Below are 15186 nucleotides of genomic sequence, written 5' to 3'. Positions count from 1 at the left end.
TCTGGAGGGGGCTGGACACAGGGCAGGACCGGGTTGGGGCAGGGGCGGCAGATGGCCGAGCACTTCAGGAATCTGGGTTTGACAAGTCTTGTGGGTCTGGGGAGAGCCTGCTGGGATCCCCTCATGAAATCTGAACGTGGGCTTCTTCGTTTTCCCGCTACACCCTGACCCCCCAGGATGCCGGGCATCTGTTTAAATGGTCACACTGGAGAGAGAAGGGGCTGGAAGGGAAGGGAGCACTATGCTGGGATGTTTGTGTCTACGCTGTGCCCCAGGCTGCTGTGTCACCTTGGGGAAATCTCTTGACCTCTCTGGGCCACTGTTTCCCCATCTCTGAAATGGATCAACACCTACCGGGAACAGGAGCTGTTATTAATCATATGGTAACTTCCAGAACAGGAGCCTGGGGTGAGCACTTTGAAGGCATGATGTCTGAGCAGACCCTCAGTGGCCCCGATGAGGCAGACCCTCTCCTGGGGGAGAACGAGACTCGGAGTGGTTGATGTCGGAGCCCCAGGAGTCGGCAGAGGGGGCGCTGTGAGCCCAGCCCTGCTCCTCTCCAGGGCACTGCGCCGGGCGTGCAGCAGCCCTCAGCAAATACTAGTGCACCAAAATGACATATTTTGCACGATAAATACAAAATAGGTGTCTTGCCTAAAAAATCTTATGCTGTGTTTTTTTGTTATTGTTTACCAAGATGAAACAGGCTCGATGAACTGTTCTCGACACAAAACACTTCATTACAGTTTTACGATGACTTTAGGCTTTCTGATGAAATTACAGAAGCATCTTTTCGTCTCCCCCCAGGTCATCTCGGCCGTGTCGAGACTCTCCCTGCACAACTTGGCTCAGACCAAAGGGATCAGGTGAGCTTCGCAGAGCGCGCACTGCTGAGTGCCTGCCCTTTCATCTTCATCCGCCCCCCCGCGTGCCCTGTCACAGATGTTGGAGTTTGGAGCAGACACCCTCTGCCCTGTGTCTTTCTCATGAATTTTCAGCGTGTTGTCGGGTTGCCTGTTGGCAGCGGCTGGAAGGGGCGGGGAGGAGGGGAGGGGCTTCAGCTCACACCTGGGAAATCTTGCAGCACGTTACTGATGGCTGCAAAATCTCTCTCGATTTAGGTATTAAGATCAGCAAATTAATCCTTTCACAGATCATTGCCTACCTAAGTGCACTCTCCACACATCAGAAGTGGGTTTTGCCTCGCATGAAGTAGCAGTGTTTGTTTGCTGTGATGGGGCTGAACCAGAGGGCCTGCCGGCCTCCCGGCAGGAATCTCTCCACTCTCAGCTTTAATTCTGCTTGGATTGCAGAGAATCCCATGGCCCCCGTTGTCTGATCTCTCGTCCCTGACACGTGGACATCGTGGGGCGAGGGGCCCTGGAACTGTGAGGGTGGAGGGGTCAGGGGAGATGGGGGGATGGGGGCATGCCGGCCACGGGGGAGGGGGAGGGGGGGTACTGGTCATTGTGGATGACCAGATGCCCCCCCCCAGGTGAGGACTGGTCATTGTGGATTCTGACCCATGGATTGGGGTCAGGGAGACCAGGTTCCATATCCAGTGAGGACAAGCACAGGGCCTGCCTTCCTCGATGTCCCTGGGGATTGTGGGCTATCAGGGCGGGGATGAGAAGCTTGGGAGGGCAGAAATAGCTCCACCTGAGGGTGGAGTGGATGGGGTCGCACCTGGCTGGGTGCAGGTGACTTTGTGAGGTGGTGGAACTACGGAGGGGCTTCACCCTGGTGTTGTCGTGGAGGGGGGCGCTGCACACGCGTGGGCTGGGGGTCCCAGGACCAGGGTGCCTACTGCAGTGGGACCCTTGGTGGGGCTGTTTGCCCAGGTCCAGAGGGTCACCGGAACAGACGCAAATATTAGGGAACCCACCCAGAACCTCTTTCTCTGTTGGGTTCTCCAAGGACTCAGAAATTTCATTGAATTGAGGATTTTTTTTTAATGTCAGCTGAAGGATCGGCTGTTTAAAAATGTTTTAAAGCTGCTATTAAACACATATTCGAGAATATTTATAACATGTTTAGGGTATAAGGAATAACATGAAGACGAAACCCCTGTACCCACCACCCAGCCTACATTCTAGAACTTCAGCTGTGAGGCCCCCAGTTGCATGGGCTGGTTTTCACTGTAGCTTTTGTCTGTAATAGGGACATGTTAAAAATGTTTAATTGAGAAAAGTGAGTTGTTTCTGGATACAAAGACAGTACGTGGATTTTTTTTGTGTGTTTTCCCCAGAAACGGTCGTCCGTTCTTTCCCTCGCTAGCCCGGGATGACAGGCGGTGTTCTGGGTTGCCTCTTACCCGTTCCAGCACGTTCTGCACCTGTGTGCGTGTCTACATGTACACGTAGCAGCAATGAAGTCCTGCCACAGAGTTAGGCATTTTATCTGCTTTGTCACATGACGTGAGAATGTGAGCTTTTCTTTCAGTCCATTAACCATCCTCCCAAACAGAGACCTGCTGCCAGGGAGCCCAGCGGTGCTCCTGGGGCGGACGAGCCAGCTGGCTGTGCTGGGACTCGGTCCTGCGGTGGCCTGAGCACCGTGCCAGGCTCCCCACGCCGTGCCCTGCCGGGCCCGAGGCCCATGACTGAGGCTGTGACCGCCCTGTCTACAGGCTCCTAGAGCCTCAGTTTCCCTGAGGGTTGACAGCCAGCCATAGGGTCTGCTGGTGGCTTAGAAAGTGGTGAGGGGCCTGAGGGCGGGCGTGTGACCTCTGATCAGTGTGGAGGCCCCTGGAGGACGGGGTGGTGCCCTCCCTCCTGGCCTTCTCGCCCCCATCCCCCCATCTCCCCTGACCTCTCTGCCCCCATGGTCCCAGGGCCCCCGCCCCACGACCCAGGTGCCTCCCAGGCTGCTCCCGTGGTGCTCTCCGAGGCTGGCAGGTGAGCTTAGAAACCTGCCCTCTCTCCTCCCTATTCTGGGAGCCGCCCGGGCAGTGTGTGGGCACAGTGGCCCCCTGGATGGGGAATGAAGACCCCAGCCCTGAAGGTGGCCGCCCCTAGGGCGATGGTGAGCAGAGAGGGTTGCGATCTGGGCTGCGGAGTTGGTGAGACCCGGCTGTAAACCCTGCATCCTGTTGGCTGTGTGCCTTGTGTGGGAAGCTCCTCTCTGAGTTGGTGGATGGGGATTCACCCAGGGGGCTCATCAGGGTTCATTCAGATGAGGCACGTAAATCCCGAGGTCAGTGTTGGCCCACAGAAGGGCTCAGTACATACTATAGTTTGTTGCAATGACATAACAGGGTGCGTTGGGGGCCCCCAAGACCACCCTTGGGTCTGACGATTCGCTAGGACTCAGAGAACTCAGCAAAGCCGCTATACTCAAGATTCTGGTTTATTACAGCAAAAGGAGCCAGATGCAAATTAGCAAATGGAAAAGGCACATAGATTGGCGTCCAGGAGAGACGATGCACGAGTCTTCAGGTCTCCTCTCTCCGAGGAGTTGCGTGGACAGTGCTTCATTCTTCCAGAACGATGTGTGATGTCATGGGTGAGGGTTGCCAGCCAGGGAAGTCCCCCTGAGCTTTGGTGCCCAGGTTCTTGTTTGGGGTGGGTCATGTAGACATGGCTGACGGACCACATGGGTGACCTTAGCCTCCAGCCCCTGCAGAGGTCGAGCTGGTACAGTGGGGCCCTAGGCCCCCCATAAACCCCATCATTTCCCAGACTCTGTGGCTGGGCCCAGGGCCCCCCAGGTAGACAAAGATGTTCTTATCAGCAGGACATCCCAAGGGCACAGAGGTCCCTGCCGGGAGCCACCGGGCCAGGGCCTGATCTTTCTTGAATGTGCAGGGTGTGGGCAGCCCAGGTCCGCTGAGTTAACCCTTTACTGTACACGGGGGAGGGGGAAATGAAGGGGATGGGAGAGGTGTTTGCAGACAAAAGGAAGAGGCAGGGCCTCCCGGCAGGAGCAGCACCTTTGCAGGAAGAACTGCCCGGCTCACCTGCATCTCCTCCTCGTCAGTATCGCTCGGTTTCCCCTGTGCCCCATCCTCACCCTGTGTTTCTCCCTCCTTGTCTGAGCCCCAATCCAGAACTTTCCCCGGGTCCCTTCCCTCCGCAGCCCCCTGGGGACAGGACCTCCATCACTTCACACGGCTCACCCACCCTGAGCCTGGGAGGCGGGCTCTGACCGCCCCTGTAGCACGACGCGTTTTGAATAATCTCTCCCCGTGCACCGTACAGGCTGAGTTTTCGAGGGCAGTTTACCGTCCTGGGAGCCACGGCGCTGACACAAAACGCTCACTAAGCTCTTTTCCCTTAAGAGCATTTCACGGTGTCGTTCATTAGCAGAAGGTGTTCCTTTAGCCAAACCCTTCTGTGTTTTGAAAACGCACAGACCAAGCCTGCAGACCTGAAGAATCTCTTCCTCATTTCTTTCACGGCTGGATAGGAGCCCAACATGCTCCTTTAGAAAAACGATCATTTTCACAACGCTTGCTCTGTGCATAATGAGCTGATTTTCCACAAAAGCCCCAATCATGCTTCTCAGAGGCTGATGAATAGGAGACTTAATCTACGAGCCGCACCCTGGTGCTGGCTGGGGGATCAGGAGTGATGTGTGTGTGCGGTGGGGGTGGTCCCTGGGGAGCCAACCAGCTCAGCGTGTGGGGATGTGGGTCCTTGTCGAAGCCCTGCAGACTGAGGGATCATCGCGGCTGGGAATGCCTGGGAAGGAGGAGACGGTGAGACCCTCTCTGCGGCTGAAACTGAAAGGTGAAGCCAAGGCGCCCCCTGCCGGCGGAGGTCTCATCTGTCAGCCGCCTGCTTGTCGCGTGACCGTAGGCAGGGAAGCTCTTGGACCCTCTGTCTCTCCTTCTGTAGGCGGGGAAAGCTCCCCCTGCCACGCAAGCCTGTACACTGTGCAGCGTGATTTAGTGCAGCCCCTGACACTCTGTGAACGCCCACGGGCTGCTGGCTGGATGGTGGGCTGACAGGTGGCCCCCCAAAAGATACATCCACCTCCTAACTCCTGGACCCTGTGTGACAGGGAAACGGTTCTCTGCAGGTTACGTTTTTATAGATGTACTTACATCTGTCGTTGTGAGAGGGCGGCGGGAGGATCAGAGTCGGAGGAAGGAGATGTGATGACAGAGGAGGCCACGAGCCAAAGAACGCGGGTCGTCTCAGAAGCTGGAAGAGGAACGGATCCTCCCCTGGAGCCTCCGGAAGGAGCCAGCCTTGCTGACACCTTGATTTTAGTCCCTAAGACCCATTGCAGACTTCTAACCTTCTGGAATTGCAAGATAGTAAACCCGTGTCGCTTGGGGCCACTGTTTGTGGTGCTTTGTGACAGCAGCAGTGGGAGTGAATGCAGGTGACATGGGACAGGGGCCTTGGGAGCGGGTGGGGGCCGTCGGGGCGCCCTAGGCGCGTGGACCTCTGCACACACGCCGTGCTGGGTCCTCACTGGGCTGAGCGCTCCTGGGAGCAGGGACCAGCCTCCGTCTTTTTTTTTTTTTTTTTTTTTTAACATTATTTTTGCCATTAGATTAGCAAAGATTTTTAAAAATTTATTTATTTATTTATTTATTTTTGCTGTGTTGGGTCTTCGTTTCTGTGTGAGGGCTTTCTCTAGTTGCGGCGAGCGGGGGCCACTCTTCATCGCAGTGCGCGGGCCTCTCACTATCGTGGCCTCTCTTGTTGCGGAGCACAGGCTCCAGATGCGCAGGCTCAGTAGGTGTGGCTCACGGGCCTAGTTGCTCCGCGGCATGTGGGATCCTCCCAGACCAGGGCTCGAACCCATGTCCCCTGCATTGGCAGGCAGACTCTCAACCACTGCGCCACCAGGGAAGCCCCAGCCTCCGTCTTTGATTCCCTGGTCCTAGCCCGGCCCCACCACCCTGTCCTGTGCTCTCTGACTTTGTATTGAGTTGCACTAAAGTTCACATAAGCTTCATCCCTTTGAAGTGTACGGCTCAGTGGCAGCTCGCACATTCACAGTGTTGTGCCACCATCACCCCTGTCTTGCTCCCAAGCATTTCTCACCTGAACGGAGGGATCCCACGAGCTGGGGCAGTGGCGCCTGCAGTGTTCCTGATCCTGCCTGGGGCTCCGTAGAAGGTTCTAGAAGGAGAGGGTGCTCCTCATGGCAGAGGCAAGGCTGGCGGGGAGGGAGCTCCTGTCTGGGAGGTGTTGGAGGAGGGCGTGCGGGCAGGGGAGAGGGGGGCAGTCAGGCCTGATCAGTTTGGTTTCCTTTGTTTCAGGGACCCTGGAGCTGGTCCTGTGATGTGGCAACCAAGGCCGGTGACCGGCTGTCACTGGGTGGGGTGGGGTGCTTCATGCCTCACAGGGGTGCATGTTGTGTGGGCCAGGCCCTCGCTCGAGGGAGCAGGTGCGGATGGGGCTCCGCCTGGCCTGTCCCCCCACTCTGGTCTCTCAGGTGTCATCACACAGAGCCCACCTCAGAATAAGGAGGGGCCAGCTGAGGCCAGGGCGGGACCCCTGCCTGCCGAAGAGAGTGGTTGCAGCGTGTGGATTCCTTTTGCATTCTCCTAACAAAGTGACACCTGCTTCCCTGCAGGGCCCCTCCTGGGAAGGAATCTACTGTTGCATTAAACCTCCTGCCGAGAACCCTCTCCCCCGACTTGGTGACAGTGACCCACACTCGGGGAGGAGGGGACAGCCCTGGGGCAGCAGGGAGAACCCAACGCTGGCCTTGGCGACACCAAGGCCGTGTCCTGTCCACACTGGCCACGGGGACAGAGCTCCCGGGAGGCACCACGGAGCCTTTGAACCTTCCCCACCATCCAGGGCCTGCAGCGTCCTTCCCTGGACACCTGAGTGCTTGCCACCGGCACCTGAGCCTGGGCCCCGTCTGTGAATGGGGTTGTCGGGAGGACGCCGTGGAGGAGGTGGGCTGCGTGCTTGACAGAAGGTGGCAGACGGTGGCCGGCTGACTCTTCCTGAGTCCGTTGCCACCGCAGACACCGGGAGGGCCGCTTCCTTTCCCCCGTCACTCACCCCTGCGCAGAATTTTGAAGGAGCGCTGTGTCCGCTTCTTTCTGCCGCTACCACTGTGGGCCCGAGAGCTGGAAAGGGACACGTCTGTTCAAAAATATGTTAACCGGCTGTTTCCCGCGGGGCAGCGGGGAGGTAATCCGTGCTGGAGGCGGTCAGGAGAAGCGGGACGCAGCCAGCTGGAGCTCCGCGGCGGGCGGGGGTCTTTAAAAAGACCCAGTGCAGCTGAGTGTCTCTCTCTGCCCCACTCCCAGATCGTTAGTCGTCGTCAGCTAGACGTGCCTGTGCTGTTAGTTTGCCCACAGAAAATGTGCATCTGGCTGAGCTAATGGATTTTCATTGTTGTTCCCTCCCCTCCCCCACCCTCCCTCGCTCCCTCCCATTCACCTACCCACCTGCCCTCCTGTCCTTGTGTCCATCCAACCCACCATCTGTCTGTCCGTCCGTCCATCCTTCCTTGCACCCATCATCAATCCACTTACACATCCACCCGTCTGTCTGTCCATCCATTCTTCCAGTCGCCCGTCACCTGTGCCCTCATCCGTGCACCCATCTGTCCTTCCGCTTCTCCGTCCACACCCCATCCTGCCACCCTTCCTCCATCTGTCCTCTTTCACGTACACGTCAATGGGTTGGTCTCCACGCGGTGCTCTGAGGTGGTCAAGGTCACAGCTTCTGTGGCCTGGCAGTGATCCCCAGCACAGAGCAGGCCCTGGACAGTGTGTTGCAGTGGACGGCAGATGAGGAAGTGACCTGGCCGACTGGGGGCGGTGCTGGGGTGCTGGGTCAGTTTCTGCATGCCCCCAGCCTCCATGGCCTCCTGGGTAAAGTGGGGTCAGAGTTGTAGCCCCCTCCCTGGGTGGTTGTGAGGAGTCACAAGGTGGCCGTGACGGTCTCAGCACAGTGCCTGGCACGTAGTAGGTCCAGCGCTGAGGGACAGGAGGAGGGGAAGGAGCCTCTCTGCATGGGGACCTGCCCGCACCTGTCTGTGAGGCTCTGAGGCTTGAGGCAAGTCGAGTGTGAATTTCCCCATTCCAATTCCTCGGCTCCCACAGCTGGCCCTTTGTCCCCCACTTTTACACACGGGGAAACTGAGGCCCAGAGAGCTTCCCGAGCAGGCGGTGACGGGGCCCAGGGAGTCGTCTGCTCATTCATTCATTCCTTTGCCCATTCATTCATTCTGTCAGTGCTTGGGGATGCCAGCAGCCCTGGACAGGTGCTGGGACACATGGGGGACCAGTCACTGTCAGGTGGGGAGATGGACACTGGACCCCGGTCACAGGCAGGCAAAAGCACTGCAGCCGTGTGCAGGGCAGGGTGCAGGGAGAAGCCGGAGCGTGACCCCAGGCCACAGGCACAGGGTTAAGGGCCTAAGAGACCCGGGTCTGGGCTGCCGGTGTGATTTTTAGCAGGTTTCTTAGCCCTGAGACTGTTTCCTGGTCTCTGAAAAGGAGGCTCACTTGGCTGATGGTCAGAGCCCGGGGCGAGGGCTAGTGTGGAGTGGCCCGAGGAGGCCTGAGGACCCTGCCTCCCAGCCCTGGCTTCCTATGGGGCCCCCGGTGAGCCCACGGGAGGGCAGGTGTCGTGGGCTGAGTGGTGGCTGCGGAACCTGTGAATGTGAGCTTTGGGGAAGAGTCTTTGCAGATGTAATTAAATTAGAGATCTTGAGATGAGATCATCCTGACTACCCCGTGGGCCTTAAATCCAAAGGCAGGTGTCCTTATAAGAGGCACACGGAGCAGGGACCCAGGGACAGAGGAGAGACGTGGAGACGGAGGCAGAGACTGGAGTGACGCTGCGAAGTCCAGGACCTCTGGGGCCCCCAGGAGCCGAGAGAGGCCGGAGGGCTCCCCACAGAGCCTCGTGTGGCCCTGCCTGCCCCTTGATTTCAGAATTTTGGGCCTCCAGCACCAAGAGAATGAAGTTCTGTTGTTTCAAGCCCGGGGATGTGGGTTTTGCTGGGCAGCGAGCTCTGGGACGGGGCCCAGGCAGGGTTCCCTCAGCCTCTGGCATCCCCGGTGCATGGGGGCACAGAGCTGCAACTCCTGAAGGCTGAGCAAGAGCCCCAGGAGCCCTGACCTGGTCTTCGCACAGCCCTTGCCAGCCTGAGACCTGGATGCCGAGGAGGAGGCCAGCGGCTGGCAGGGAGGTTTGGGGTTCAGAGACCCCCTCCAGTTATCAGGGATGGGAGGTGGACCTCCAAGGACAGGGGTGTCCTCACGGGCAGGTGCCCTGTCCCCAACGACATTAGTGTTGGGGGCTGTAAGAATGTCCTCGGGCACCATGGCCCCAGCTCCGCCCCCCTCCCCAGGCCTGTCCTTCCCTCTAGGGAGCGAAGACTGCTTCACTCTGTAACAGGCAAAACAATCAAAGGCTGCCTTCTCAGCAAATACCACCATTAAACATTTATTGGGCAACTGTGTAACATTATCGGCTCGTTTTCAGAGACGGAGAAGGAAATCTTGTCCTGTTTTGCAGTGGGATTTATCCATATGCAGAAGGGATGTGAGGTCCTTAAAAATGCTCTGGGACAGAATGTGACATCGCGGTGTGGCCGGCGGTATGGGGGGATGTGGCCCTGCTAGCAACCAGCCCCCGCCCCCCAAGCCCAGCTCTGGGGCCAGGTCGGCGGTGCTCTCTGTGCAGCCCCGAGCTCCGCTCCCAGCCGCGGCCGGTGGGAAGGGACCGGCCCGAGTCTCCGCCGTGGCAGGAGGCCGGCCGAGCCAGTGAGTCAGACATGCCGCCTTGGGCTGCAGCATCCTCTGCAAAAGGTGTTCTGGTGCTTTGGGTACATCCAGCTACACAGTGTGAAGGCAGCGCTCGGATAAGCCTGAGTCCCGCTCATCTCATTGTCGGGAGAGGGGCTTTGGTAATAAAGGGGCAGTCCCCCCGGTGTCACCTGGGTCATCCTTCTCACTGTGCGTCTCCTCTGTCGCGCCCCTCCTCTGTGCCGGCTGCTGCTGCGGTCAGGATGGACCAGGCTCCTCAGTGCCAGCAGACAGCCCCGAGTCTCAGTGACTTGCTGCAGCGACACGTGTGTGTCGGCCGTGTTCCCCTCCACGCCACTTGCCCCCAGAGCCAGGCTGACAGACGGCCTCCTGCTGGAGCAGAGTGGCCACCACGGCAGGGGAAGGAGACCCAGCAAGTCACCCACTGGCTCCTACAGCCTCTGCCCCGTTGGTGAAGCCAGGATGTCTAGCGATCGGAATTCAACCTGCCCCGCTGTGGGATGCTGCCCGTCCCTGTGAGGAGGGACTGTGGTGTCCCATTCTAGAGATGAGGAGACTGAGGCCAAGAGCCTGGGGGGCTGGCCTGAGGTCGGGCATTTAGGGACTGGTGGAGTGAACTCAGATACGGCCCCGCCAGGCTGCCTTGGAAGGGCCCCTGCACTGTCCAGCCCGTGGGTGAGCCCGTGCGACCTGAGCCTGCCCGCCGCCCGCTGTGTCTCCCTCACCTCTGGCTTCACGCTCAGGTACAGGGTCCCAGCCGCTGGTCCCCACCACCATACGCCTCATTTTTAGGCAACTTGTGGCGATATTTTGACAGGAGAGAAGGGACTTTTGGGATTGACCGTCTGTCTGGCTTCCCTTAACGTTCCCTGCTTATTCCCTCTTGGTTATTAGTTTTCCTTTTTTTATTTTTATGGATTCATTTATTTAGTTTTTAATTATTTTTAAGTCTCACGAGCCCAACATTCAACCCCCAAACTAGAACCTTCTAGCTCACAGGGCAGAAGGAAACGTATGACTACCCGCTGCTCCCCGGGTCCTGGCCCCGGTGGCCCCAGCAGGAAGTAACCACCATCCTTAACTTCGGGTCTTCCACCTCCTTGCTCCTGTAAAATTAGTCTTATTATATTTCATGCATAGTTTTGTTTAGTCCCCGTTGTTTCGGACCTTTAATACAGAGTCACCAGGTGTAAGCTGATTCCTGGGATTGCTGTTTTCACGGCCGTCACGTGATCGGTCAGGTCGTGGTGTGCACTTCTGTCCTGTGAGGTACGTTGGCCTTTCCAGAGCTACCCCTCCTCCTGTCCCCCGTTTCCCGTCCCCCCCATCGTAGCAGCAGCGACACACATGGGGCGGAGCCCTCCCCACGCGTCAGCTCACTGAACGCGCACCTGGACCCCGGGAACCAGGATTCAACCCCATTTTGCAGGGGAGGCTGAGGCCCCGAGAGGGCACCTCTCGCTCAGGGTTGCCCAGCCGGTTGGGGTGGAACTGGGACCTCATCCTCCCATACTCCCATGGGAGTCATCTGGGGGTCAGGGGTCCTGGGGCATGGGCCCAACACTGACCCAGGCACAGATCCGCTGCCCGGGGCATCTCCGGGTCCTTCCAGCCTCAGGTCCTGGTGGAGCTGGCCTCTGGGGGCTGGGAAACCAGCCTCGGGTCTCACCTGCTGACCCTGGGGGCAGCTGAGCCTCCCTTTTCCCTTTGGGGTCACTGGTAGGGAGACTAAGGCAGGCCTCTACCCTGCTCGGCACTGGAAGGTCCAGCCCTCCACCATGCGATGTGATGTGGGGCTGCTCAACAGCCGAGGCGCGGTCCTGGCCCCCTCCCCGCCCCCGGTGGGCTTGGTGACTGCAGGAGGCTGGGTGCCCTGTCATTGAGCACCCACGGGCCCTGCACGTCTCTCCAGCTTGGGTATCTGACTGGCAGTCCGGAGGGGGGTTTGGATGGGATGGGCGTCCGGCTCTGGCCCCTCCCAGGAGGGCAGCAGTGAGGCCCCAGTGGTTCTGATTCAAGCCGAGCCCCGGAGTCCGGCCCGGAGGCTTGGCTGGACCCTTGGCCCCACAGACTCCAAGGTGAGCATCGCAGGCTGGACAGCTGGCCCGAGCCCAGCCCTCCCTGCCCAGGGCCACCTCCAGACCCAGGGCTGGCGCCCTCCAGAAGGGCTGCAGTCCAGTTCTCTGCTCTGAAGTAGCCAAGCCAGACCCCCAGGACACAGTGGGGGGCAGCAGCCCTGTCCTTGTCCTCACACGAGCCCAGAGCAGCCTGGTGCCCAAACGCTGGCACGCACCTTGTCCTGCACCGTCACCAGTCGTGTGCACCTGCTCCAGGGGGATGAGTCTGAGGCTAGGGCGGCAGAGGGAGGGACGGAGGCCCTCAGGTGCAGTGGTCAGTGCCCCTCTCCGAGGAGGTGGCCTCGATCTGGCTGACCCCCGAGGAGTGAGCAGAGCCAGTGTGGACAGGTCTGGGCATCGGAGGCCCAGGCAGAGGCGCTGGGGGGGCGGGGAGGGGATGTGCTTGGTGTCCCTGTGGGATGGAGAGGGGCAGGGGGTGGGAGGAAGGTCGTGTTGTGAGAGGTGGGCAGGGTGGGGGGTCTCTGGTCTCTCTGAGTATGAGGGGAAGCCCTGGGGGGTTTCAGCAGGCAGTGGCCTCTGAGATTTTGTCTAGAAACTGCTGGCCCCGTGTGAACTGCAGGGGCTCCAGGGTGGAGGCCAGGACCAGTGAGGGGCTGCCGTGGGTGTCCAGGCCGGAGAGATGGTGGCTCGGGGGAGGGGTCATGGGGGGAGGGGAGCGAGAGCCCGATAGGCCACAGGAGGTGCTGGTGGTACAGGGAGTGGCCCCCCACCCCCCCCGCTTGGCAGGTCAGTCCCTTGGGATGACCAAGAGCTGCAGCCCAGATGCTGCCGGACGCCTGGGCAGGGGTGAGGAACGCAGGCTTGCTCCCGCCTGGTCTCTTCCCTGCTCTGACCCCTCTTGGGGATAGTCCTGGCTCCAAGCCCGGCTCTGTCACTTCCTGGCTGGTCTCTTCGGGCAACTTTCTCTACCTCTCTGAGCCTTGGTGTCCTCCTTTGTGATGAGACGGTAGCCCCCATCTTGTGGGGGGCTGTCATGACTGACAGGGAAACCCTGAGGACAGCCCCATCCAGAGGCCTTCCCTGGACCCCTCGTTTGTGAACTGGGGGGAGGGCTTGGGTTTCACTTGTGTCCTTTCAGCAGGGTGTGAGTGCTCCTACCTCCACCCCAGACCCTCAGCCCGGCGGTAGGGGCTTGGCCCGATTGCCCTGGGACAGTCCCCTCCTCTGGGCCGTAGGTGGAGGGCTGGCCAGAACTCCCCCAGGAAGAGAACCTGCTTCTCTAACTGGAGTCCACAGACCAATCTTCCACCTGGAGCGTCATCCATCCCAGCTCTGCCACAGAAAACACCAGGATCAACTAGTGATGCCTGCCCCGGCCAGAGGGGATGGGAAGGTAGGGGGTGATTGCAGGCAGGCCCAGGTTTGCCCTCTCTGTCCTGGCGGACCCACCAAGGGGAGGGACCCTCCCTGCGGGCCTACAGAGGCCTTCTTAGGACTTGGTGGAAGGGCCAGGGGCTGACCCTTCACTTCCCAGCAGACCAGCAGGAAATGGGGGGAGGGGAGAGGAGTGCCTCCAGCTCTGACACCCCAGCCCCCTCAGCCACCATCTGTTCTCGGAGGTGGGAGAATGTGGCTCAGAGAGGGGAGGAGTCTTGCCTGAGGTCACACAGCGGCTTGCTTGGTGGTCTCTCAGAACCCCCCACTCTGGGTCCCTCCAGATACCTGAGGAGGGTCCCCAGCTAGTCTCCTAGCTTCCATGTGTTTACGAGGAAGATCTGCTTTTTTAAAAAATAGATTTATTTATTTATTTTTGGCTGTGCTGGGTCTTCGTTACTACACATGGGCTTTCTCTAGTTGTGGCGAGTGGGGGCTACTCTTCGTTGCGGTGCACAGGCTTCTTATTGCGGTGGCTTCTCTTGTTGCGGAGCACGGGCTCTAGGCGCGCAGGCTTCAGGAGTTGTGGCACGTGGGCTCAGTAGTTGTGGCACGTGGGCTCAGTAGTCGTGGCATGTGGGCTCAGTAGTCGTGGCTGGAGGGCTCTAGAGCTCAGGCTCAGTAGTTGCGGCGCACGAGCTTAGTTGCTCCGCGGCATGTGGGATCTTCCCGGACCAGGGCTCGAACCCGCGTCCCCTGCATTGGCAGGCGGATTCTCAACCACTGCACCACCAGGGAAGCCCGGAAGATCTGCTTTTCTGACACGTCACGGTGGGTTTACCGTCCAGAGCCAGCAGTGTGGATTGGACACCCACCTGGCACAGCCAACTACTGGTTCTTCTCTTTCTCACTCTCACTGCTGTGCCCGGATGTGACCCAGACGGGCCACTGTCACCATGTCCAGTTCGGCCGGGCCGTGACCGGGGAGCGGGGGGCGAGGGTCAGGGGGCAGCTAGGGCCCTGCTCTGCTGTTACAGGCCTCACAGGGCCAGAAGGGGCATTTCAGGGAGCAGACAGCTTTGGACATGGAGAAGGAGAAAAGGGAAGAGCGTTTCCAGGAGCCGCCCGGGTGTTCCAGGGTGTGGTTTTCCATGCATGCTCGGAGCTGCCCTGGTGGGGGGCCCCATCCCTGCCCCGCAGCCGATGGGCTCTGGAGCCTTGGGCAGAGCCACCCGCCTGCCCTGCCTGCTTCCTCCTTGGAGCCGAGCCTGCCCCGGTCCATCCCCTGGGGCCCCGGCTGCCTCTCCCTGCCCAGCGCGACAGCGCTTGGGCGCGGTTCCCCCCGGCCAAGGGACTCTGGCCCGTGAGTGAGCAGTGTGGAAACTTTTTGTGCAGAGTCTACTGGTGAAAATGGGGCTGCAAGAAGCCTTGGGCCTTGCGCTGGGAAGAGAGGCTATTGGGGGGCGGGCTGTGCGGGCTGTGGCTCTGGGAAGCCCCCGTGCTGGCTGTGTGGCCACTCTGTGATGCCTCTCGTTTCCCGATGGACATTTCTAGAGTGTTCCATCTGGGGGGGGCCCTGGCAGGCTGCCGGGATTTCCCGCCTAGGCCGGGCCGGTGTCCCCTGGGAAGAGCTCAAGGTGGCATGAAAGGAAACCAGCCGAGTGGCTGCAGGGGACTGGGCCCCGCTTGGAGGGGGAGATGGCCCCGCTGATCCGCTGGCCTTTCCGCTCCAAACTGCTGCCATTCCGAGAAGCGGGCCGGAAAGTCAAAGCTCTGTTGAGCCTCGCAGCTGCTGAGAAACCGCGTTCCTCTGTCTCAGCAGCAGCTCCAGGCCCCTCCCTCCCCCAGACAATGGGATGGCGGGAACCAAACCATTCTTTCCTGACCCAAGGTCAGTGTCCCCCTCTGCCTCACTAGGGTTCTGGAAGCAAGGGTTGAAACAGCCTGGCTGGCATCTGGGGGTTCACTTGGGTCTCCCCCAGTCGCCTGGAGCCGGCCGCACCTCTTCCCCCGCCTGCACTTCTGCCGGAC

General features: G+C 59.7%; 1 protein-coding gene across 4 annotated transcripts in view; it reads left to right on the top strand.

Annotated features, from left to right (window-relative positions):
• Positions 1–15186, top strand: part of VAV2 (vav guanine nucleotide exchange factor 2) — a 174598-nt gene that overhangs the window by 92990 nt on the left and 66422 nt on the right. For all 4 annotated transcript variants that reach the window (XM_060101528.1, XM_060101529.1, XM_060101527.1 and 1 more), the window contains exon 3: positions 808–866. In XM_060101528.1, coding sequence (XP_059957511.1) covers positions 808–866 — 59 coding nt within the window. The remainder of the gene's footprint in view (positions 1–807; positions 867–15186) is intronic.

The sequence above is a fragment of the Mesoplodon densirostris genome, chromosome 6 (assembly GCF_025265405.1).
Source record: "Mesoplodon densirostris isolate mMesDen1 chromosome 6, mMesDen1 primary haplotype, whole genome shotgun sequence".
In the NCBI taxonomy this organism is placed as follows: Eukaryota; Metazoa; Chordata; class Mammalia; order Artiodactyla; family Ziphiidae; genus Mesoplodon; species Mesoplodon densirostris.
The sequence above is the reverse complement of the archived record's forward strand: the minus strand, read 5'-3'. Positions and strand labels throughout refer to the sequence as shown.